Raw genomic sequence first — 25,015 nt, forward strand, 5'->3', positions numbered from 1 at the left:
AGAGAGAGAGAGAGAGAGAGAGAGAGAGAAAGAGAGCGAGAGAGAGAGAGTGTGGTCTACCTTACGGGTAGCAATGATGGTTTTTCCACATTCGATGAGAAGATGGTCGACTTCAGAAGAAAAAAGTCCCAGTAGTGATTGTATCATTTTCGCATAAACGAAACATATACACTCTTAAAAAAAAATCCGGATAGAACCAAAAAGGGTTATATTGTTTGCTTCATACATGGCACCATATAGAACCATTAAGGTGCCATATATGAAGCAACCCTAGAAGCCTTTCTGGATCTATCCGAAACTTTTTTTTCTAAGAGTGTATATGTTTCGTTTATGCGAAAATGATCCAATCACTTCTGGGACTTTTTACTAAGAGTGTAGGACAGTTTTACGTGAATGGATTTCTTATTTGACTTATCATTTGGTCTAAAATCGTGGTGACCTGCTCTTGCAATGTGTCCTTGACGCATCGAAGGATAGAGAGCTGCAAATAACATAAGAGCAGCAATATTGTGTGCAGATTTGCTCTTCGTGAATTGAATTCATATGTCAGGCAAGTGTATAATGAAAACATCTGCAAACGAAACACAAAAAACTCTTGGAGAGAAATTCATGCTCTTATTGAAGAAAGGCCTTTTATGCAATACCAAATGTGATCAGGAATTAATTAAGTTATTCTTCCTGCCTGTTTTGTGTCAAAATGCCTTGCTCATGGTGTGTAGGATTTCCCTCCGCATGCAAATATGAGAAATATAGAGTAACATATACTACAATCCATTATTTCTAAATGAATCAGCCTACCGTTCGTTTTTATTTTACCCTAGTGAAAAATGTGTCGTTCATTTATTAAAAATAATAACATGATTCATTATTCGGCCTATAACATCATTTAAACAGCGATGTGGCATGTATACGTCGTCTTATAAGCGCACAACTCGAAGGAATTGATATAGTTCAAGGAATGTTATTGTGTATTCTAAGCCTATGTCGTGGCTTTGCTTTGTCTGGCCGTATTGCCAAGTCAAGTAAGGGAATAGAAATAGCCTAAACTGCATACAATTCGCTCACTAACCCTGAATGCAACTGTAAAAAAGATGTTGATCTAATTGTTGAACCCATCATTGTTGTCTATGTGAATTTATTCCTCATTGTCGTTATTTTGAAAGCATGATTTTTTTCACTTTCAATTCTTAATGGACCTATCCACTGTCGAATGATTATGAATCGTTTAATATTCATTTGAATAGTTTATTCGTTGGTTTCGTGGCGATATAATCCTTGTTTGAAAAGAATGGCACTTTGAATCAAATACTTTGCTTTTTCTAAAGAGAATGCTTGACTGGCCTATATAACCGATTACCCCTCTTCCAACAACGGGGGGAAGAGTCTGCATTGCACCGATGATTGCGAAGGGACACCTCAATCTTCAATAGACGATAGGCCTATAGATTCTCTATTATAGGAAAAGTACAGCATATACATTACACATACACGGAAACTGATACATTCATTCAATCTCTAATAAGCTGTATCTAAAAAAACGTAAATGTCTTCATTCCAACGTTTGTTACCCATATTTTTCGTACGAAAATCGCCCATCACCCACTATATTTGTTTCTAACAGTCGACCCAAATATATAACGTCCTGGATTTTGACCCGCTCAACATGTAAGAAAAATGTAGCAAAATCTACTTAAGTAAGCCTATCCTCGGGTAAATGAATATGTTTGCTTTGAAGTGAAACGCAATAAGGCTATATTAATATTGCGTATATATATATATATATATCATTATGTCCATTACATAGAAATGAAAACATCCTTGATTTTGACCCACTCAACATGCAAGAAAAATGTAGCAAAATCGACTTAAGTAGGCCTAGCCCAGGTAAATTAATATGTTTGCTTTGAAATGAAACGCAATAAGGCTATATTAATATTGCGTATATATATATATATATATATATATATATATATATATATATATATATATATATATATATGTATCGCATTAATCATTACAAAGAATAACTGGATAAATATCACCTTGTTTAAAAAAAAATCTGGCCTACATTTAGTTCCAATGTCGTCTACAATATCAATAAAGCCTTATTGCATTGCATTTCAAAGCAAACATTCATTTACCGAGGATAGGCCTACTTAAGTAGAGTTTGCTACATTTTTGTTGAGTGGGTCAAAATCAAGGATGTTTTCATTTCTATGTAATGGACATAATGATAAACCAGGCGGTAAAACGTTCCTCTAGGCTTTCATAAAGCACTAATTCATCCCCGCAATGCGATTATTTACCTCTGATTAAGATAATTATGATTAAACGAATCGATTACAAATCAAAACCCGTTACAAATCATTCTGAAAAACAAACATCATCGGTTGTCATAGTAATTATAATTATGTCTCAACGCTTTGATGGCTCGGGATTACAAATGTGTGTGTTTTATAATTACACAGCGCTCACCTCTGCCTTTTATTAACGCACCTTGACTTTTTACAATGTAGTAATGTGTGAAAACAAGGACAGCCCAGTCAATAAAGCAAATCACTCTGCAGTCCGGCGCCGATAAGAGGGAAAATTACCCTGGTAATTGCACGATTAATCACGCGCCTTTTTATGTTTTTCAGTAGGCAGACACCGAGGCTCTATACCACCAGTGCTCATAGGCACAGCAGCAAAACATGGTACATAGACGACGCTGGACAAACAAGCAAAACGTCCATGCTTCATTAAGCTATAATGAAGAGGCAGCATGCAGGCACAACACAGAGCAGCTATAGGCTTACAGAAATTAGGAAATTTGAATGATCTTAAAACCCCACGTATATAACGGATAGCTTACATCTAAAAACTACAGCTGAATAATTATTTGACATATAAAAAAGAGAAATGTCAACACATCTTGAACACATGCCCATAGTATTTATTTCTTACTAAAAGTGTATTAACATAATGCATGATTATCTCTCTCTCTCTGTGTGTGTGTGTGTGTGTGTGTGTGTGTGTGTGTGTGTGTGTGTGTGTGTGTGTGTGTGTGTGTGTGTGCGTGTGTGCGTGTGCGTGTGCGTGTGCGTGTGTGTGTGTGTCTCTCTATACGTGTAAACGTGCACCGTTGTGTGTGTGTAGTATGCCTCGCATGTCCCAGTCTGTGGTGAAGGTGTGTACCTCCAAACAATAGGAGCTAGGTAGAAGACAAAAATACATCTCTTCAGCCTCTCCCCTCTCCTGATACGTTTCTCTCAGCAATATTACCCTCAGGGATCAAACAGCTTGACATTGGCGAAATGTGCGCTGTTTAGAAGCCTATAGAAGCCCTGCCCTGATTGGTTGGCTGGCAGCGGCTGGGGTAATGTTATGACCAGGTAATTGCAGGCCTTGGACAGATGCATTAACCAGGCTCAGTGACTGGAGCCACTGGATATTGTTTTAGCCAGAGGGCCAAAGGAACCTGGAAGAACTGGGCCCTTAGAGAGGCTGAGGGCTGGACCTCCGAGGCCCCAGGAGGGCCCGGTACCCTGGCTCTGGTGCCCTCCATACCCACAGAGGGCTGCTCCCAACCGAGGTCTCGTTGGATCTCTGGGTCCTCCCTCCTGGTGCTTTGAAGCAGTGGGGCATTGGGGTTGATGAGCTCTTGTGGAGAGTGGGGACATTGGCACGCACCCTATTATAACTAACGCCATTCATAACAACTCTCACAACATGTGGTTGACCACTCTGTTGGTCTGTGTTTGTCTGTGCCACCCCGTCTGTGTATTTGATGTACACACCTTACGGTAGCTTTCTCACCCTTGCTTTAATATGCCAGGGTACTCTGTCTTTAGACTGCATACTTTGGACGATTCACTGAGAGTCGTATCCCCCTTTCCCCCCCAACCTATTGCCTCCTCATTCAGTACAGAAACTAGCCCCTCGCAAGGCCAGAAAACAGCTTTAACCGAAGATTGGGTTTCAGTGGTTTCCATCACATTTCCTGTCGGATCTTTTAGGAACCCCGAGCTGGAGACCAGCCCAGCAGATCCTGTTTAGATTGGACGCTTGACACAATGTAACTCTTATGGAATTCACTGGTGGTGCGTCCCAAATGTCACCCTATTCCCTACACAGGGTGCTACTTTTATCCAGAGCCCTATGGGTAATGGTCCAAAGTAGTGCACCGTGTAGGAAATAGGAGACGTTTTAAGACATAGACACTGAGGTGAGAAACAAGCGGGCTTTCTGTAAATGAAACCTTTATGGGTTATTATATAGATTACGCTCCTACGCCTTGTGGGCTTTTAATGTTCAACGGCGTAGCCAGTAAAGCCCACACTTCCTGAGATGCACTCGGGATCTAACAACACTGTCATAATGCTGCTGAATGGCCTGGTGTTGTCCAGCAGTATGTCAGAAGAGAGCCTTTGAATAAGTTGACCCTCGCCATCCGGAAATGAAATGCCTCCTTCCATAAAAAGCTTATTGCCAAATTTACAGCAGAGTTCATTTCCAAATGTTGGAAATGTACTCCAGTGTGTTATAATGTGTGGGCTACGTTGGACAAATGAGTGAATATCTGGGTGAATTATTTTCTATTCCATTCTATCCAATTCTATTCCCTTTCATTCCATTCCAGCCCATTCTATTCTCCATCTCTCAGTGCCAATCTGGTAACAGTAGCAGCGCAGCGATTGCGATATGATGGGGATGTATAAGCAGATAGATTAAAGCAGTAGTTCCATCCAACAGCTCAACAGCCTATAGAGTGATCACCGATCTCCCCTCCTTGTAATCTGACACGTGTCTGACACCCCAGCCTGTCACGTCGAGGCAGGGCGGCTCTCCCCAGTATATCTTTATGTAGCTTGGGGGAGGGGAGGCAGTAATGTAATGTAAGTTGTCAGAGAGATATGGTCTCATGAAAAAAAAACATCCCGTAAAACATATCCCCACCACTTACGTCACCTAACGGCTTATTCAGGACTCGCCTTAGAATCAGGAACTCACCTTTGAGTATTTGACTCAGAAACGAGAACCATAAGAGAGAGAGAACGGACTGCAACAGACTACTAGGCTATGCACATGGCTATGACAGCACTGTCCTGGTGCTGAAAAGGACTGTCATGTCATATTCGCAGCCATATTCCTTCCCAATCTGAATTCAAAATAAATCAAATAGGAAATATTATAGCGTACCGTCGAGCGCCAGACCGAGGTTTTGAAAAGTACCTTTTCCAATAGGATGTGAAGTCTCCTTCCTTCCTTCCCTGTATAAAACAGAAGACAACTGTTCCCTAACTCCCCTTCATCAGAGCATAGCCATGACAGGACAGGTATAGAGAATCAGCCTATGGGCCGTGTCTGTGATGGGATGTCTATGATGGGTATAGAGACTTGGTCACTGATCGCTCCCCACAGCTGGACAACAGCTGGACAGAGCTGTTGGATGTCCAGAAGACTCTCTGTCCACTCCAGAAAATAAGGGACACTTTAGGCTGCAGGATAGGAGACTGTGTGTGTGTGTGTGTGTGTGTGTGTGTGTGTGTGTGTGTGTGTGTGTGTGTGTGTGTGTGTGTGTGTGTGTGTGTGTGTGTGTGTGTGTGTGTGTGTGTGTGTGTGTGTGTGTGTGTGTGTGTGTGTGTGTGTGTGAGTGAGATATAGAGAGAATGACTCTGTTTGCAGATGGGGCTATGTTTAGGGTGTATATACTTATGGTATATACTGGACTTATATTATACAATTAGTTGCTTCACTGGCTTGGCTTCATAGCCAGTATAGTGTACAGAGGCTATACCTGGACATATTGTAATTCATTATGAGAACCTACATTTACATTATCATTAGAAGATTTCAGATTTCTGCTAACTTTTTATACCATTTTGTTTTTGGGATGGATTGTGACATTAGTATCAATTGCAACCAACTTGCTGCCGCTCTGTCAGGTCAGAAAAAGGGTAGGATATTGTTTTAATCTTCCCCACCCGACAACAATATGTATCCATGAAACCCTATAGCAAATGTAGGATTCGTTCATTTATATAAATAAACATTCAGTGGGCTACAATACTCCTCCATCTTCCTTGAAAGGACTTCCCCATGAACGACACAACGGCCATAAAAATCAAGTCCTCCAGCGTCTTTCATTTGTTACCTTAAGTACAAAGTAAGGCAGCCCATTTTCAATTAGAAGGCCATCTGGAGATTACAGTTCAATTAAAACTCTGACAGAACTAAAGTCCGTTATCTCTCGCACAGTTTCTTGATCTAATCAAATGTGACATTTCAGCGGACTAACAAGCAATTATATCAGGTAATCATATCAGTATAAAATTGTATCATGACTATTTATGATATGGTCAATAAGGCTACTTGATAAGTGTTAGGGGAAATATTGTTTGTGATAATGTTTCTGCTTTTAATTTATTTACGTGAACTGACGTATTTCATAAGGATAATAGAATGTATTTCTGTAATATTTTCATCGTAGAAAATCATGTTGAAAGAATGATCATAAGGACATCTCGTTATATATCACGTAAATTGCTTTATTCCCTACAACCAATATACTTCGCTTAAGTATTGAGAACTTATTAGATACATCTTATAACGATGATTTTGCAAATAATTGTATTATTATTAGGCCATGTAACTCCCTAAAATAATCCCAATTCGATGCTTTTTCGATAGGAAGTAGAGTTCTCAAGAACACTAAAGACCTGGAGTCAGAGAGGGCAGCTACAAGCACCATCATTGCGGGACTTCATTTCTTTCAAAGGACTAACCCTAGTTAACGTGTTTTCTTGAAATTATGTTAACCATCATTTCCAGTTTTATTAATACGTTTTTTAAAACCTCAGGGGTGTTATGGGACCTAGTGGATCCAACCAAAACGTAGTCAGTGCACGTTTGCAATCAGATTGAGTTATTGGCATGCTTTTGAAACAAACTGCAGACAATATAAGCCTATACTCACGGATCAAATCGGTAAACAAAACAAACACTCAAAACTCCTGCCTTTCTATAACTGCTGTCTGGTGGCATCGGCAATATTTCAATGTCACGTTGATTGAGATCTATTTTAGGACTTAAAAAAGAGCAGAAAATCATTAAAAACCCAATAATCCTAAACCATAAATTGTAAAATGACACCAAAAAAAAGAATAAAGGCTATGGGAACCGAATTTCCAATTTCCAAGAGCGTTGGGTTTGGGCTTTGAATTGGGAGGTGCGGTTTCAGTTTGTTAAGAACATCTCCAACTTTGGCATCTGCTTGACATTTGGACCCGAGGAAGCCTTGCGTGAGAGTAACACCAATAAAGATGCCAAAGCACATTTAAAACCTTGGGCAGAAAACATTATTGGTGGTTCCATACCAAAATAATGAAAGGAGATGCATCCGGTGCCATTTCCCCCCTCTTGCCTCTTTTCAAACTGTGATGTCATGGATAGTATTGCAAAAATGCCGGTTGCTGTGTTTCGGATGAACATAATTAGCATGATCATGAATAACATGATCACGTTTAGAGTTTGATGGTCAGTTCGCCAAAGGGTACGAGACCAGTGAAAGTAGGCCTATCATGCTGGCGTCAACTAGACGAAATAGTAGATAAGAATATTTCGATTCTGGAAATAGGCCTATCTATCCATATTCTTATTCTTTTCATTTTTTTTTGTTGGGTGGGGGGGGCTATTTGACTATAATAATGACAATGATATTTGTAATACTTTTATTATACCTGTTGCAGTATAGGCCTGGCTTCTTTCCGATTAGCATGTGTTTTTGATTTACATGACCAAAAGTCTGGTAAATGGAACTCAACATTCGCCGTAACCTATCCAGAAAGATATTATACGTTTTGCTACAAAATTCGTAAACTTAGGTAGAGTTCATCTTGAACTCTCAAACTGTATTTTGTATATGGCCTATTTTGAGGGTTAATTTTAGCATTGGCCTACTGTTCCTCAATAATATACAATATGAATGTTGGTAAGTGTTATATTACAATTATTATTGTTGTTATTATTATTGTTGTTATTATTATTATTGTTATTATTAGTAAAAGTACAGCGTATAGTTTTATAGTTTTATAATATAGGCTAGGCTATGGGTTCGAAGCCTACCCAAAGTTCCCCTGCTTTCATCCAGAGACCGCGCGCCTCAGCAGCGACAGCGTGGCGTCCCGCTCCCTCAGCAGGTAGTTGTGTTGACAAACTGCAGAATATGGAGAACCGTAAGGACTTCATCAATCATTCCAAATTAAAGGCAACCTCGGTGTCAGCCACCCCGAAAAAAAAATGTTACCTGTATAAACAGCATCAACTGTCGGAAACCCTGATTAGTCTATGGGAACAGAGCAGAATCAAATATAGCCTATTCATTGGAAGGTAGAAAAAAAAAATCTAATTTCATCATACATTTCAGTTTCTGATGCACCTAGACTAAATTAAATGAACGGTATGGCCCAATAAATGAACATGTATGAGCTAGGCTAATAAGTTATGTGTAATAAACAAATAAATAGTGCTGAATAATAAACAATCATAATTTCCATTTAATGGTGCAAATGAAAGAATAATACGCCCCCCAAATGTAACTATATTAATGTTGCAAGTACAATTTTATGGTCAGTGTGGTGAACTAACTGCAATCCTTATTTTGATATCTTATGTCCCATCCTTCCTCCCTATGCGCATAAGTCGATTGTTTGACACAACTCTTTATCGACTGATTTTACAGGGTCAACTCGTGCGTAATCGCTTTAGTCAAGTTAAGAATCTGCCTTATCAGAAAGTCATTTATGTCAGTCAATTAAACACGACGATTCCTATGAATTAATGTAACTTGCATGTAGGATTTTCTTAAATAGTATTGCTTTTATATAAAGGCGCTTGGAGCTCCTTTTGGCACAGTTGTAGATATGAGTCCTCAATGTTGAATAACCCCATGGTTGTTGCAACAATGATAGGTAGGCTATTAATCATATCTTAATTAGTACGAACATGTGTTTGACTGAAAAAGCTGGTAGTAAATGAATCATTAAGCCAATGGATCATATCATCTCAAGTAGGTTACCAACCATTCAATCATGCACCATTTCAGTTCTCCATCCAATTTAGCCTAGTATTTGGCATTGCTGTGTTTTTTGTAGGCCCTGAAATGAGTCTTTGAGGAAGACAGATAAAGTTGAGTTATAGATTCTCCCTCCTTGTGCTATGGAGAGCTAAAAAGGGTCAGGGTACACATTGCATCACCACTCTCTAAACTTTCTCAGATTGACCCCTCTCCCATGCAGCGCTAAGGGCCCTGTATCTCTCTGCTGACGGCCCCTGTGATGCTCGCTCTTTTCATTTACAGCACATAAAGCACACTCTGCTAGAGGTCGAGGGTCATGTTGTGTCTGGAGTCGATTTACTCCCATCTATCTATACACTGACAGGCTCAGAGGAACTCTATGGTTAATGTATACACTATGGATCGGGGCTTTGAAATGGGGTTTGGTAGTTTTGAGAGCCGTGTTTGAGAGGTGTATATAGGGGACTTAATTCGTAAATATAGTGTACATAGTCGAAGGGTGAATCAGTAATGGTCACAACCTTGAATATCAAAACATTACGATCACTGTAGAAATAGTCACAGCTCAACAAGGGGAATATTTTCTCACAGTTTTATTTGTATACAATCTAGACATGTTTCATTTCCAGTGTTGTCATTCAGCAACCTCTCTCAGATGTAAATGGTTTTGTTAGGCAGTTGAAACGGGAATTGTCTATAAAAATCTCAATCCGTAAATCCACACCGGAAACTAAAATGTACATGGAATTGAAAAAAAAAAATGAAAAAAAAAAAAAAGTCTGTACTGTCATTTGCTGCTGTTAAACTAAGTGTAATTAACATTTCATAAATATTACAATAATAATCTCAAATCACATAAATTGATCATGGTAGTGGAGAACATTAACTGTGCAAAGACTGCATGCAGTCCAGTGCTCATACAAAATGTCAGTGCAAAAACAGGTCTACTTGTGAGGAAAAATAACCTTTGTTAAAATACGTCAAAATAAAATGTTTCTTATATAAATCTCTATACTTAAATATATACATGTGCAAATAAAATAAAATCTGGGTTTTAATCAATTGTATGCAAACATTTACCACAGTTGTTATTCTGCTCATGTTCTCATGTCAGTTTGGTTGTCATTTTCAACATTTTGTTTATTGGCACTATAACTAATAATAAAGACTGCATGGCTAAGACAACAGATAGAACACAAACAGTCCTTCAGATATGTGAGAACTAAATAGAGTGAGATTAATATCCATATGTATCAGAAGACAGCAGTGTGGAGCGAAAACACCCCCTGGTTAAAGTGCTCACTAGTTAGTAATCATTAAAAGAAACAATCTTGTAGTCCTGGGCCACGTGCAATCTACTGAACACTGCATATAGAAATGTCACGAATAGAGCGGACATGATTCCTTATTCTACATGTCAGAGAGGTATGTCTGATCTAGATGACATTTCTGGACATTTGTAGCAAATAGAATCAAGCCCTTTTAGAGTCACTGGGGAGAGAGAGTGAGGTTGCAGTCATAGAATAGAGATGGACAGGAGGATTTAAACATGATAGAAGTATCAGTCCAGACTCACACACATAAAACAAATCACAAGATAAATGTAGTCCGCAAAGGATGGTGGGAAAGATTAACGTTCATATCTGTGGTATCACTTAGGCTGTTTACACAGGCAGCCCAATTCTGATCTTTTTTTTCTTCACTAAATTGGTCTTTTGACCAATCAGATCTGGATGTGAAAAGATCGGATTTGATTGGTCAAAAGACCAATGAGTGGAAAAATATATAAATCAGAATTGGGCTGCCTGTGTAAACGCAGGCATCGGTGCTAGTCAGTGCCGGAATGTGTCCCAAATGCCACCCTATTCCCTATATAGTGCACTGCTTATGACCCGAGCCCTATGGGCCCTGTTCAACTGTAGTACAACACATAGGGAATAGGATGCCATTTGGGATGCAGCCTGTTTTGACGGGGTAGAATGCTTGTCAACACAAAAGGATAAAGTAACATAGATACACTAACACATACCTTCATTTACCAACATCACCTATCCCAGCTTGGGCAGAGGTAAAAACTCACTGAACAATTGTCCTCAACTTTGACACTTATTTTTCCATCAACAATCAAGAGCTGTATTACCAGTGTTGTGTTCATTAGGCGCCAAATAGAAGAAAATAGATTGCAACATTGAGAAACTAATTGGACTTGTCCAATAAGAAACATTTATTTTCATCTTCCTTAGGCGAAAAACATTTTCAAATTTTGCACACTAATTAACACGACCCAGCTGAGATGCATGTAGATGGGAGTTCACATTACAAACTCAAAACTGGACGCTCTGAGATTCCCATGGACATTCGAGTCATCCACACACATATCAATTCAGAGTATGACCCATGGCGATTACTTTACAACTCATAAAATACTTTGGAATGGACGCAAATAGTCCTTTGAAGTTCGCTGCTAAAATATAAAAGGATTTCATGTTGTAAATGCGGTTGGACTAATTATTGTTGTGCCTCTTGGAAATTCATATTAATTCCATCCAATTTAATCCAGCTCAAAGTTAAGGACAAAAATGCAGTCATTCTTTTAAGTTCTTCTAATCGTAAAAAACATTCATTTAAAAAAGAAAACCAGAATATTAAACTCAAAACTCAGAGTAATTCACAAAACAAAAACAGAGTATAATGTGAACCACACAACTGTAATAATATTCAGTCCTTGTTCATAGCATATGTTTAACTTCTTCTTGACTTCGTTAACATACTGGAGCTACACTTCTGCGTGGTTAAGCTGGAAGTAGTTGGTTATATTGTCGTATGCTACTTGTGTGCCGGATATACGTCTAGCCTGTCTGAGGCCTTGCACCTTAAGATGTCACTTCATGTGGGCGGGCCAAATCTCTAAACAACTTGGTCTCCATTGGCTCTACAGCCGGAGAACAGATCGCCTCCCACCCAGTATTGAAACAAGCATCATTGCTAGCAGTACAGAACCCTATATTTAGAATGACCAGCAACAACTATTGTCCAAAGTAGTATCCTGCATCAGTGCAATCACTGGTTTGTGTATTCACCGACTTCCACTCCTCGTCACTTCCCGGTTAGGCCGCTACGTGGCCGATGAGATAGATGTTGTCGTAAAGATGGCCGACAAAGTCCTCGCTGATGTTCTGGGCAGCGTGGCGCGTGTTGCGGATAAACTCGCGTTTGGACATCTTGTTCTTGACATGCGGGCTGGTCAAGTCTATAGACAGCAGGATGAGCGAGTAGCAGAGCACATACACTGCATCTGGAGAGGAGAGATGGACAGAATGTGAGAGAGAGCGAGAGAACTGGGAGAGTGGTCAAACAAGTCCCAGCACCCAATGAAGATAGTTGTAAATGGAGCTGTGGGGTGGCAGCTAGCCTAGCGGTTAAGAGCGTTGGGCCAGTAACCCAAAGGTCGCTGGTTCGAATCCTGGGCCGACAAGGTGAAACATCTGCCGATGTGACCTTGAGCAAGGCACTTCGTCGCCCTGGATAATAGCATCTGCTAAATTACTAATATATATAAATAAAAGTGATGGTGTTTTTACCTAAAAAACTATTTTAGACTTAAGATCAATAATGGAGATGGGGCACACACACGCCAAAAAAATACATATTTTATCTTGCTTAGTAATATACATGTATTCAATATATTAGCCAGCCCCAATGTTTTAGTTGATGTCTTTCTCAGTCCAGCAACACTTTCTCTGTTCATTGTGTGGTCATCACTTGGCTGAGAGGGTGGGTGGGAGTTTAATAATAAACGACAGGGAGACAGAATGAAGGAAAGACCAGAAAAGAGCATCAGAACAGGAGAAGGGCAGATAAATAGTTTCATAATGACGCGTTTACAAAAAAATAAAAAATTAAATACACATTCTGAAGTGTGAATAATATTCCTTTAAGACAGGACACATAACAGGGAAGGAAAGAGACGCGTCTACTCATATTCTCAGACCTTACAGTGTGGGTATCAGCCCTGGTTCTGGGCAGACTAAGAGGGGTTGAACAGGGGGTCTCTTTAGAGTGGGAGAGAGCGAGAGAGCGTACATCTCCGCTCCTCCTTTACTGCTCTGCCAATTCTATCGCCAGTCAGTTTATAATAAATCAGCCGACTTCTCCTCCAGGACGACGCAGAACGGCCGAGATACGGCCCAGATGTTATTACAACGCCGTCCTGTGATTGGCTGGAGCGCTGCCCTCACTCTCCAAACACTTTAAGCCCGTGGGATTATTGTGGCTTTAGGGACCAATGACAGTGTTAGTAGAAAGATTTCTCACACATTTGATTCATGCAACAAGGACAGGACACAACTTGGGTCAAGTGCAACATCAGAGCCCTTAGTAAATTACAGAGGCATTGTGGGGAGATCAACAGACGAGAGAAGACCTCAAGCCTGTGGGATTTGTTGAGCATGGACCCCGAGTTAGGAGTTGTTCGACTGTGGCAGAAACTGGCAGGTGGTTGCAGGCGCTGTCAACAGAACAGAACAGGCCAGACAGACAGACACATGATGTCAGGTGTTTACAGTGACATCACCAATTCCTTTTAGCTCCTAGTGGAGTAAAGGGCCTTTTACAGTACTTGGGTCTTCTAGGGCTCGGTCCTCTTAAGCAGACCTACGTCTAGACTGGTTGAATCCATCTGTTGCCAGTACTACAACATCCACTTACCATAGCCGCGGGAATTATCGGGTGGTGAAGCACCCCCTGAAATCTGAATTAATATATAGTACCAGTAAAAAGTTGACACCTTCTCATTCAAGGGTTTTTCTTTATTTATTTTTTTACTATTTTCTACATTGTAGAATGATAGTGAAGACATCAAAACTATGAAATAACACACATGGAATCATGTAGTAACCAAAAAAATCTAAATATATTTTCGGTTCTTCAAAGTAGCCACCCTTTGCCTTGATGACAACTTTGCATTCTCAACCAGCTTCATGAGGTAGTCACCTGGAATGCTTTTCCAACAGCCTTGAAGGAGTTCCCACGTCTGCTGAGCACTTGTTGGCTGCTTTTCCTTCACTCTGCGGTCCAACTCATCCCAAACCATCTCACTTGGGTTGAGGTCGGGTGATTGTGGAGGCCAGGTCATCTGATGCAGCACTCCATCACTCTCCTTCTTGGTCAAATAGCCCTTACACAGCCTGGAGGTGTGTGTTGGGTCATTGTCCTGTTGAAAAACAAATGATAGTCCCACTAAGCCCAAACTAGATGGGATGGCGTATCGCTGCAGAATGCTGTGGTAGCCATGCTGGCTAAGTGTGCCTTGAATTCTAAATAAAAATCAGCAACAATGTCACCAGCAAAGCATGCCCACGCCATCACACCATGCTTCACGGTGGGAACCACACATGCAGAGATCATCCGTTCACCTGCTCTGCGTCTCACAAAGACACGGCGGTTGGAACCAAAAATCTAAAATTTGGACTCAAATGTCCATTGCTCGTGTTTCTTGGCCCAAGCAAGATAATTCTTATTGGTGTCCTTTAGTAGTGGTTTCTTTGCAGCGATTCTACCATGAAGGCCTGATTGACGCCGTCTCCTCTGAAGAGTTGATGTTGAGATGTGTCTGTTACTTGAACTCTGAAGCATTTATTTGAGCTACAATTTCTGAGGCTGGTAACTCTAATGCACTTATTCTCTGCAGCAGAGGTAATTCTGGGGCAGTCCTCATGAAAGCCAGTTTCATCATTGCGCTTGATGGTTTTTGCAACTGCACTTGAAGAAACTTTAAAAGTTCTTAACATTTTCCGGATTGACTGACCTTCAGGTCTTATAATTCTTGTCATAATATGGACTTGGTCTTTTACCAAATAGGGCAATCTTCTGTACACCACCCCTACCTTGTCACAACACAACTGATTGGCTCAAACGCATTAAGGAAAGAAATTCCACAAATTACCAAGGCACACATGTTCATTGAAATGCATTCCAGTACCTCAATACCTCATGAAGCTGGTTGAGAGAATGCCAAGCGTGTGCAAAGCTGTCATCAAGGCAAAAGGTGGCCACTTTGAAGAATCTCAAATACATTTTGATCTGTTTAACACTTTTTTGGTTACTACATGATTCCACATGCTATTTCATAGTTTTGATGTCTTCACTATTATTCTAATGTAGAAAATAGTAAAAAAAAAAAAAAAAAAGACAAACAATCAAGATGTGCTTTAAGTGTAGATTTATCTTTAAATTTAACGGTTTTGTAAAAATTATTGTATGAACCATTTAGGAATTACAACCATTTTTATACATAATTGGACAAACAAACAATCAAATTAAATTAGTTAATACTTGGTTGCAAATCCTTTGCAGTCAATGACTGCGTGAAGTCTGGAACCCATAGACGTCAGATGTTGGGTTTCTTCCCTGGTGATGCTCTGCCAGGCCTTTACTGTAGCAGTCTTCAGTTCCTGCTTGTTCTTGGGACATTTTGCCTTCAGCAAGTGAAATGCATGCTCAAATTGGATTCAGGTCAGGTGATTGACTTGGTCATTGCAGAATATTCCACTTCTTTGCCTTAAAAAAAGTATTGGGTTGCTTTCACAATATGCTTTGGGTCAATGTTCCTCTCCACTGTGAAGCGCCGTCCAATGAGTTTTGAAGCATTTGGCTGAATCTGAGCAGATAATATAGCCCTAAACACCTCAGAATTCATCCTGCTGCTTTTGTCAGCAGTCACATCATCAATAAATACAAGGGAAGGAGCCATGCATGCCCACGCCATAACACGACCTCCACCATACTTCACAGATGAGACGGTTCTGACTTAGAATATGTGGACAACTACAAATACCTAGGTGTCTGGTTAGACTGTAAACTCTCCTTCTAGACTCGCATCAAACATCTCCAATCCAAAGTTAAATCTAGAATTGGCTTCCTATTTCGCAAAAAAGCATCTTTCACTCATGCTGCCAAACATACCCTCGTAAAACTGACCATCCTACCGATCCTCAACGATGTCATTTACAAAATAGCCTCCAATACCTTACTCAATAAATTGGATGCAGTCTATCACAGTGCCATCCGTTTTGTCACCAAAGCCCCATATACTACCCACCACTGCGACCTGTATGCTCTTGTTGGCTGGCCCTCGCTTCATACTCGTTGCCAATCCCACTGGCTCCAGGTCATCTACAAGACCCTGCTAGGTAAAGTTCCCCCTTATCTCAGCTCGCTGGTCACCATAGCAGCACCCACCTGTAGCACGCGCTCCAGCAGGTATATCTCACTGGTCACCCCCAAAGCCAATTCCTCCTTTGGCCGCTCTCCTTCCAGTTCTCTGCTGCCAGTTCTCTGCTGCCAATGACTGGAACAAACTACAAAAATCTCTAAAACTGGAAACACATCTCCCTCACTAGCTTTAAGCACCAGCTGTCAGAGCAGCTCACAGATCACTGCACCTGTACATAGCCCATCTATAATTTAGCCCAAACAACTACCTCTTCCCCTACTGTATTTATTTATTTTGCTCCTTTGCACCCCATTATTTCTATTTCTACTTTGCACTTCCTTCCACTACAAATCTACCATTCCAGTGTTTTACTTGCTATATTGTATTTACTTCGCCACCATGGCCTTTTTTGCCTTTACCTCCCTTATCTCACCTCATTTGCTCACTTTGTATATAGACTTACTTTTCTACTACATTATTGACTGTATGTTTGTTTTACTCCATGTGTAACTCTGTGTTGTTGTATGTGTCAAACTGCTTGCTTTATCTTGGCCAGGTCACAATTGTAAATTATAACTTGTTCTCAACTTGCCTACCTGGTTAAATAAAGGTGAAATAAAAAAAATAAAAAATGAGGTGGTATACTTCGGATCATGAGCAGTTCCTTCCCTTCTCCATACGCTTCTAATCATTCTAGTACAAGTTGATCTTTGTCTCATCTGTCCATAGGATGTTGTTCCAGAAATGTACAGGCTTTTTTAGATGTTTTTTGGCAAACTCTAATATGGTCTTCCTGTTTGAGGCTTACCTATGGTTTACATCTTGTGGTAAACCCTATGTATTTACTCTGGTAAAGTCTTCTCTTGATTGTTGACTTTGACACAGATACGCCTACCTCCTGGAGGGTGTTCTTGGTCTGGCCAACTGTTGTGAAGGGGTTTTTCTTCACCAGGGAAAGAATTCTGTCATCCACCACAGTTGTTTTCAGTGATCTTCTGGGCCTTTTGGTGTTCCTGAGCTCACCAGTGCGTTATTTCTTTTTAAGAATGTACCAAATAGCTGATTTGGCCACACCTAATGTTTCTCTCTGCTGGGTTTGTTTAGATTTTTCAGCCTGATGAGGTCTTCCTTCACTGGCAGTGACAGCTCTTTGGACTTCATATTGAGGGTTAACGGCAACCGATTCCAAATGCAAATGCCACACTTGAAATCAACTCTAGACCTTTTATCTGCTTACCTGTAATTGATCTAATGGGGGAACACACACCTGTCCATGGAACAGCTGAGCAGCCAATTGTCCAATTACTTTTGGTGCCTTAAAAATGGGGGGGACCACATAAAAAGTGCTGTAATTCCTACACCGTTCACCCGATTTGGATGCAAATACCCTCAAATTAAAGCTCATATTCATTCTTTCATTTTAACTCCAATATGCTGTGGTTGACAGCTAAAATAATAATACCAACATGGTCAATGGCCAAATATTTATGGACCTGACTGTATGTATGTATGTATGTATATATATATATATATATATATATATATATATATATATATATATATATATATATATATATATATATATATATATATATATATATATATATATATATCTCTTTTTGTATTTTACATCCTTTTTCTCCCCAATTACTATCTGGTCTCGTCGCTGCAACTCCCCAATGGGCTCGGGGGGGCGAAGGTCGAGTCATGCGTCCTCCGAAACATGACCCACCTAACCGCACTTCTTAACACATGCCCCCTTAATAACCTGGAAGCCAGCCGCATCAATGTGTCAGAGGAAACGCCGTTCAACTGACGACCGGGGTCAGCCTGCAGGCGCCTGGCCCGCCACAAGGAGTCGCTAGAGTGCGATGAGCCAATTAAAGCCCCCCCCCCCCAGCAAAACCCTCCCCTGGCCAAACCCTCCCCTAACCCGGACGACACTAGGACAATTGTGTGACGCTCTATGGGACTCCCGATCACGGCCGGTTGTGATACAGCCCGGGATCGAACCCGGGTCTATAGTGACATCTCTAGCACTGCGATGTAGTGCCTTAGACCGCTGTGCCACTCAGGAGGCCCATATATTTTTATATAAAAAAATATACATTTGTCTTACAAAAGTAGTGCGCTGGGCCTTTACTAGTCCTGTATTAGCAGACCGATATAGCACTCTGTAGCACGGGCAGACAGCTAGATCGGCAAAAAAAAGAAAAACAAACATTGCAGCACCCACACACATCTTGCTTCTAACGCAACACCTGTCAGGACTACAATTCCCATGAATTAATTTATTACTACAATTCCCCCCCACTAAACAAAAAATCCTGTAGAACTACAACTCCCTCCGCTCACATAGGCTGAATTAACATAACGTTCAACAGAACTACAATCCCCTCCACTCATCCGACTTCTCTCAACACCCTGCAGATTAGAACTACAACTCCCTGCAGTGCACTGACCTGGGCTGAGTCCCACCTCCCGGACCAGGACGGGGTTGCAGGCGCAGAAGCGGTGGGAGAACTTGGTGATGAGCGTCTCCAGATATTCGCCCCTCTCCTCTGGGGCGTGGATGTGTCTGAAGAAGTCCCTCAGTGCGTTAGGCAGGAACTGGTTACTGAAGTTGTGCAGCGTGACCAGCTCGTCCAACACATCTCTCCTGCAATTAGAGACAAGCCAATAAGAATTTGAAAAAAGCCCAACGAGAATTCGAAAAAAGCCCAGTGAGAATTCGATGAAGAAAACCCACCTCTCATCTAGGTATACCCTCAGCATCTTCCAGTTGAGCGTACGAGTGCAGAAGATGAACTTGGCCAGGTCCTTGGGGTGGTCCACCAGTATGCCTTTGGACATGAAGTAACTGATACCCTATTGGGGGGGAGAGAGAGAGAGAGAGCGAGAGAGACAACATGAAACACACACAGAGAGAAAGAGGGATTAGAGGGGGAGAGTAGAGAGAAGAGACCCAGACAGCACCATCTCAGTCCATCACACAGCTATCACATGCCCTTTAAGTGGCTGGCCATAGTGAGCCTAATCCACTTAGCGATACAGACAGACCAAATAACACCATTAGAATGTTCCACAGATTCTAGGGAACCAGGCTTTGACCTGCAGTGACCTCCAAGGTTGATGTATTTCAGAATGTATGCATCAGCAGTAAACAAGTCATTTAGTTGCTAGTCATTTGTCTTCAGGGTGGGCTGAAGTGTGGTGGGTTTGATGTGTACTTACTATTTCTAAATCCTATTTCTTTTGTGGTTTTCATATAGCGAGGAAGGCTGATCTATGCAGAATCAATACCATATAGTGAAAAAAAGCTAATTGGCCTGTATACATCTAGCCAAATCTAATATATAAGGAATAATTTCCCGGAAACAGATTAAGCCGGCTTTATCTATGTCCGGGAATCCAGAGTGTTTCAGTAGGGAAGTGGTGATTTAAAAAGGAGAACGAGGCATTGGTGATAAAGGTGAAAAAGAGATTACTTACCTCCTGATGGTTAGCGTTGAATGTCAGACTGCCTTCATCTAGCATCATGTAGAGTCTTCTATATGAGAAGCCATAGGGAAGCCTTCTATTGTAGATGGAACAGTGACCCCATGTGGACTTACATAAACTAGGGCACAGCAAGAGAGAGACAGAGACAGAGCGAGCAAGTCAGGGAACAAGCGAGCGACAGAGAAAAAGGGAGGACTGCAATTAGAAACATGATCACCCAATCAACTCTTTGAACCGTTAAAAAAAAAAGCACATTTTCACACAGAATCTGGTAAATGTTGTGGCAAGCACCATTTGAATGATTTGTGGACAATTAAAAACATAGATGAATCTGTAATGGTATATCAGGTCCTGTCCTGCAGCACACTTCTCATTGGCTGCGTTCACACAGGGAGCCCAATTCTGATATTTTGTCCAATAATTGGTCTTTTGACCAATAACATCAGAACTTTTCACTTTTTTTTTTTAAAGCTGATCTTATTTGGTCAAAATACCAATTAGTGACATTAGTTTTGAATAATTCATTCTGAACACCCTCTAACTTTACTCACTCCTGCCTCCCTTCCACAGACCCTGTCAGTCTACTACTCACCCCTGCCAGAGGTACTCATCGTGGCCCAGGTCCTGCCACACGCAGGATGCCAGACAGAGGTCTGTAGCGTTCAGGTAGGACAGGATGGTGATGCTGAGCTCTGGAGGAAGCATCTCCAGGTCTATGAAGCCCTGCTGCTCCTTCCCCCGGCGGGCACGCAGCAGCTGGTAGATGTCTGCCCCTTGGCAGTGCTGGGGGTGGCGCCGCGGGTGGGGGTGAGGTGGCAGGGGACCTCCACCCAGGTCGCCCACCCCGGGGGAGGGGGGAACCTGGCCTGGGTTAGCCCCCATCTCCATCCCCAAATCCTGGGGCTCTCCGTCAAGGCCAGGTCCAGCGTCCCAGTGCTCTCCGTACTCCTGCTGCAGCTGCTGGTTCCTGGCCACCCTCCACAGCCCCTGACCCATCTGCAGGATCTGGTGTATAGGCAAGACAACACAGGCAGCACAGTCCGCATGCATCACATAGGGAATAGGTTCCCTCAGGAGGAATATCAAACAGAAGTAGCTCAGTGGTCTAGTTACTAGGCATTAAATTGGGAATTTCCTGGCCATCCAATCTGGCCTTAAATAGCCATGTTCTGTTATAATCTCCACCCGGCACAGCCAGAAGACTGGCCACCCCACCCCTGATTCCTCTCTAGGTTTCTTCCTAGGTTCCTGCCTTTCTAGGGAATTTTTCCTGTGCACCGTGCTTCTACATCTACATTGCTTGCTGTTTGGGGTTTTAGGCTGGGTTTCTGTATAGCCCTCTGTGACATCTGCTGATGTAAAAAGGGCTTTATAATTACATTTGATTGATCCAAAGTCCAATTTTAACAATCCAATATAAAAACGGAGGCCATCGTGCTACCGTGTTTAAATGTTTGAGCAACTGGATTACTTCCTGGTTAATTTAGTCACTGGCATGGCAACAGCTGATGGTAGGCATATCTATCTTGGAGTTACCCTGCTATGCTGAGTCACTGAAGGGCTCAGCGGATGTCACAAAATAGAGAATCATCCGTGACGGGTCAATTTAATCTGGATTCAGACCCTAGCTGTTTATCCGCAGAAACATTTCAATGATTGCCACTGCTTTCATGTGTCATCTCGCATACATTAGCCTAATCAAATCAAAGCAATTGCTTCCTGAAAGTGCACTCTGTAACAGTCTCTAAGGGTTCGAGGCAGATTCTAATGTGACTTTACACAACAAGCCATTTCGAAATATAGTGAACAAAAATATAAATGCAACATGCAACAATTAACAATTTTACTGAGTTACAGTTAATAATGAAATTAGTCAGATTTAAATAAATAAATAAATAAGGCCCTAATCTATGGATTTCACATGATTGGGCAGTGGCACAGCCATGGGTGGGCTTGGGAGGGCACAGGTCCACCCACTGGGGAGCCAGGCCAGGCGAATCAGAATATGTTTTTCCCCACAAAAGGGCTTTATTACAGACAGAAATACTCTAAGTTTCGATCCCGCAGATGAAGAAGCCTGGATGTGGAGGTCCTGGGCTGGCGTGGTTACACGTGGTCTGAGGTTGTGAGGCCGGATGGACGTACTGCCAAATTCTCTAAAACGACATTGGAGGTGGCTTATGGTACAGAAATTCACATTAAATTCTCTGACAACAACTCTGGTGGATATTCCTGCAGTCAGCATGCCAATTGCATGCTCCCTCAAAACTTGAGACATCTGTGTCATGACAAAACTTGGGACTTATTGACTTATTGTCCCAAGCACAAGGTGCACCTGTGTAATGATCATTCTGTTTAATCATCTTCTTGACATGCCACACCTGTCAGGTGGATGGATTATCTTGGCAAATGATAAATGCTCACTAACAGGGATGTAAATTAATTTGTGAACAAAATTTAAGAGAAATAAGCTTTTTGTGCGTATGGAAAATATTTGGGATCTTTTATTTCAGCTCATGAAACATAGGACCAACAATTTACATGTTGCGTTTATATTTTGGTTTCGTGTAGTTACTATATGCATCAAGCCTGCCATCTCCACCCTTATAATCCTTTGGCCAGGAACGACTATCTTACCCCTTCCATTTATAGCCATCTAAACCGTTACCCCATCAGACAGGAGACAGTGCAACTGAGGCAAGGCCTAAACCATTTAGCCTGCCATCATTTACCCTCTATCATGCCAGCTATGGCCCTGTTTATTCTCCATGAAAAAAAAGCCATCCGCAACACAGATTGACGTGGTATTATATTATAAACCAGAAGTAGCCTCAGTTAACCCGCTAGGTGACATGCATTCAACTCTCTCCGACTCCCCTGTCAGTCAGTCTCAGTGAGTGGGTTTGTAGCTTAATTTCTAATTCTTGGGGTTTTGTCACACATTTGTTTCCCCTTTTTTCTTATTTAACTTGCATTGTTTGGAAAGAGCTTGTGAGTAAGCATTTCACTGTAAGGTCTACACCTGTTGATGTTGGCACGTGACAAATAAAATGTCAGACAGTTTACACTACAGACACTCTCTTCTCACTTGTAATAGCATCTTAGAATGGTTCAAAGCTAAATCATAGCCTGGTCCCAGATTTGTTTGTGCCATCTTACCAACTCCTGTGGTTATTGTTAAGACAGCACAAACACATCTGGGATCAAGATAGAATCTTCCATCCCTGTCACTACAGCTGAATCGCAATTCCAGCCTATTTAGCCTACCCACTCCTCGGAATTCCTCACATGTTCTCAATTCTCTGTTTCCATGTGATGTGGGCATGCTCCTAGGCTGCTTGCCACTACATCGCTGCAATGCCATTGCACTTGTTATTCAGCATTCCCTGCTTTCTGCTGGAGCATTAAGACTGTAGGCTGCTCAAAGAACACACTGGGGAATGTCTTAAAGCTACAATATGTAACTTTTTGGGCAAGCTGACCAAATTCAAAGGAATGTGTGTTCTAGATATGTTAGTCTCATTGAAAGCAAGTCTAAAAAAATGGTAGTTATGTTCTTTCTAAGCTATGCCCATGATTCCCACTATGTTTATTTTTTGCATCTTTTACTTTTGTACACAAGCTTCAAACGGCTGAAAATACACTATTTTTGGATATGGAAAACATATTTCACCGCGGTTTAGGATGGTACAATGATTCTCTACACTGACTGATTATTTTGTCAAACTATTAGAATTTTAGCAACCAGGAAAAGGCAGAGCTATTTCTGCATGTTGCATCTTTAAAAAGTTGACATGAGTCTACTGGTTATATGGTGAGAGGGTTACTGTAGGTCATAGATGTTTCTAGACATGTAGGCCTAGACTAGGTCTAGATACATAGCCTAAACTGTTTGGATTAGGTCAACTGACCTAAGGGTGTATTTGTTCAAATGTGGATTGATGTCTTACTGTCATACTTATGACAGCCTAGCTTGCTAGTAAAGTGTTTTAAGCATTTTCTCAACAAATAACTCATTTAAAAGGAGAGAAAGCACAGTGCATGGTGTGATCACATTGGCTGAACTGATGTATTGTGAATGCACAGGACAGGCATATGGTTGGTCTAAATTGGTAGTTGGTTCATGGGGTGGGGCATTCAAATTAGTTGGGTTTGGGGGTGTTTTAACTGAATCTGGTGGTTGCAAACATATAATTTGAGTTTAAAATGTGCAACTATCTACAGTGGGTTTTGACTTATTCGTGATGGAAAAACAGGTGGTAGCCTACCTGTACATGTGTGTACGGAGAATGTTGTACCCAATGGTCTGTGTACAGTCAATAAAGTGACGCAGCACACAGATTCTGAGAAATCATTCCGATCAGCTGCCTACTGAATAGAATCTTTAACAAACTAATGCAAACGTTTTGCTAGTGAGAAGGACATTCATACATACCTGTAGTCATGTAATAAGAACTGTCTCTTGGTAAAAAGAGGGACCATACTCAAACACTAGAGTTACGTGCCCCATCGTCTGTTGACGTTTGCCTAATTCAGTAATTGGATAAACTGTCATACAAAGTCAGACAGTAGTGGGCTGGAAACACGTTCAGTGTCTTGCTGTAAACAACATCAAACTTGAAGTTATGTTCAGCAACTGATAGATAATAATTTCACTATCAAGCTAGATTGACCTAAAGCCCTCGCCTTTCTTCAATTTAATTATACAAGCCAACCAGCCATTGGGGAGCCTCGTCTTGTCAATGACAGACCATCGTAACCAGCGCCACCTACCTGAATTGTATGGAAGATTTTACCGCCGCCGCGACGTATACACAGTCCAGAACGTAAACAACTTCGGTGGGAATAGTTTGGGGTCTTCTACTGGTAACCGCATGCTCCCATCTCCGTTAAATGCAGGCCAAAAATACCTACTCTCGTCGCTGTTGTAGAGAAAAACTGCTCACAAAGTGACAACAGGCCTAATCTGCCCCTATCACTCAATATCGTGCTTCTTCAACTCCTCCTTTCGCCCTCCTCTTTTCACACGCACTGTTGTCTGGTTTGACGTTTCGCGTGTTATTGGTGGAAATGACGTAGCTGTAACTGAGTAAATCCATCTAACGATTGTGAATGGTACTTAACTGTGATATAAACAATATTTCATTTTTTTTTGTTTAGAAAAATATTATTATAGTAAAAAGGTCGGCCTACACAGAGCAGTCTAACGAATCTAATGAAATCCATTGGACTTTTTACAAAAA

General features: G+C 41.3%; 1 protein-coding gene across 6 annotated transcripts; it reads right to left on the reverse strand.

The window, feature by feature from the left end:
- Window positions 1-9,636: 9,636 nt before the first annotated feature.
- Window positions 9,637-24,838, reverse strand: LOC115191820 (F-box only protein 8). Of its 6 annotated transcripts, none has more exons than XM_029749757.1 (8): window positions 24,546-24,838; window positions 20,365-20,777; window positions 19,764-19,890; window positions 19,021-19,139; window positions 18,734-18,930; window positions 18,391-18,464; window positions 13,445-13,565; window positions 9,637-12,353 (listed from the first exon to the last, which is right to left on the reverse strand). In XM_029749757.1, exons 2-8 carry the CDS (start codon window positions 20,766-20,768, stop codon window positions 12,166-12,168), a joined length of 1,230 nt encoding a protein of 409 aa, XP_029605617.1. In that variant the 5' UTR covers window positions 20,769-20,777; window positions 24,546-24,838; the 3' UTR covers window positions 9,637-12,165. The 6 variants fall into 6 exon arrangements, with proteins under 6 accessions (XP_029605617.1, XP_029605619.1, XP_029605618.1 ...); XM_029749758.1 differs by having other exon boundaries at window positions 12,177-12,353; window positions 13,482-13,565; window positions 24,546-24,837; XM_029749760.1 differs by lacking the exon at window positions 13,445-13,565 and having other exon boundaries at window positions 12,177-12,353; window positions 24,546-24,835.
- Between the last annotated feature and the right edge of the window lie 177 nt (window positions 24,839-25,015).

The sequence above is a fragment of the Salmo trutta genome, chromosome 4 (assembly GCF_901001165.1).
Source record: "Salmo trutta chromosome 4, fSalTru1.1, whole genome shotgun sequence".
NCBI classification, from domain to species: domain Eukaryota; kingdom Metazoa; phylum Chordata; class Actinopteri; order Salmoniformes; family Salmonidae; genus Salmo; species Salmo trutta.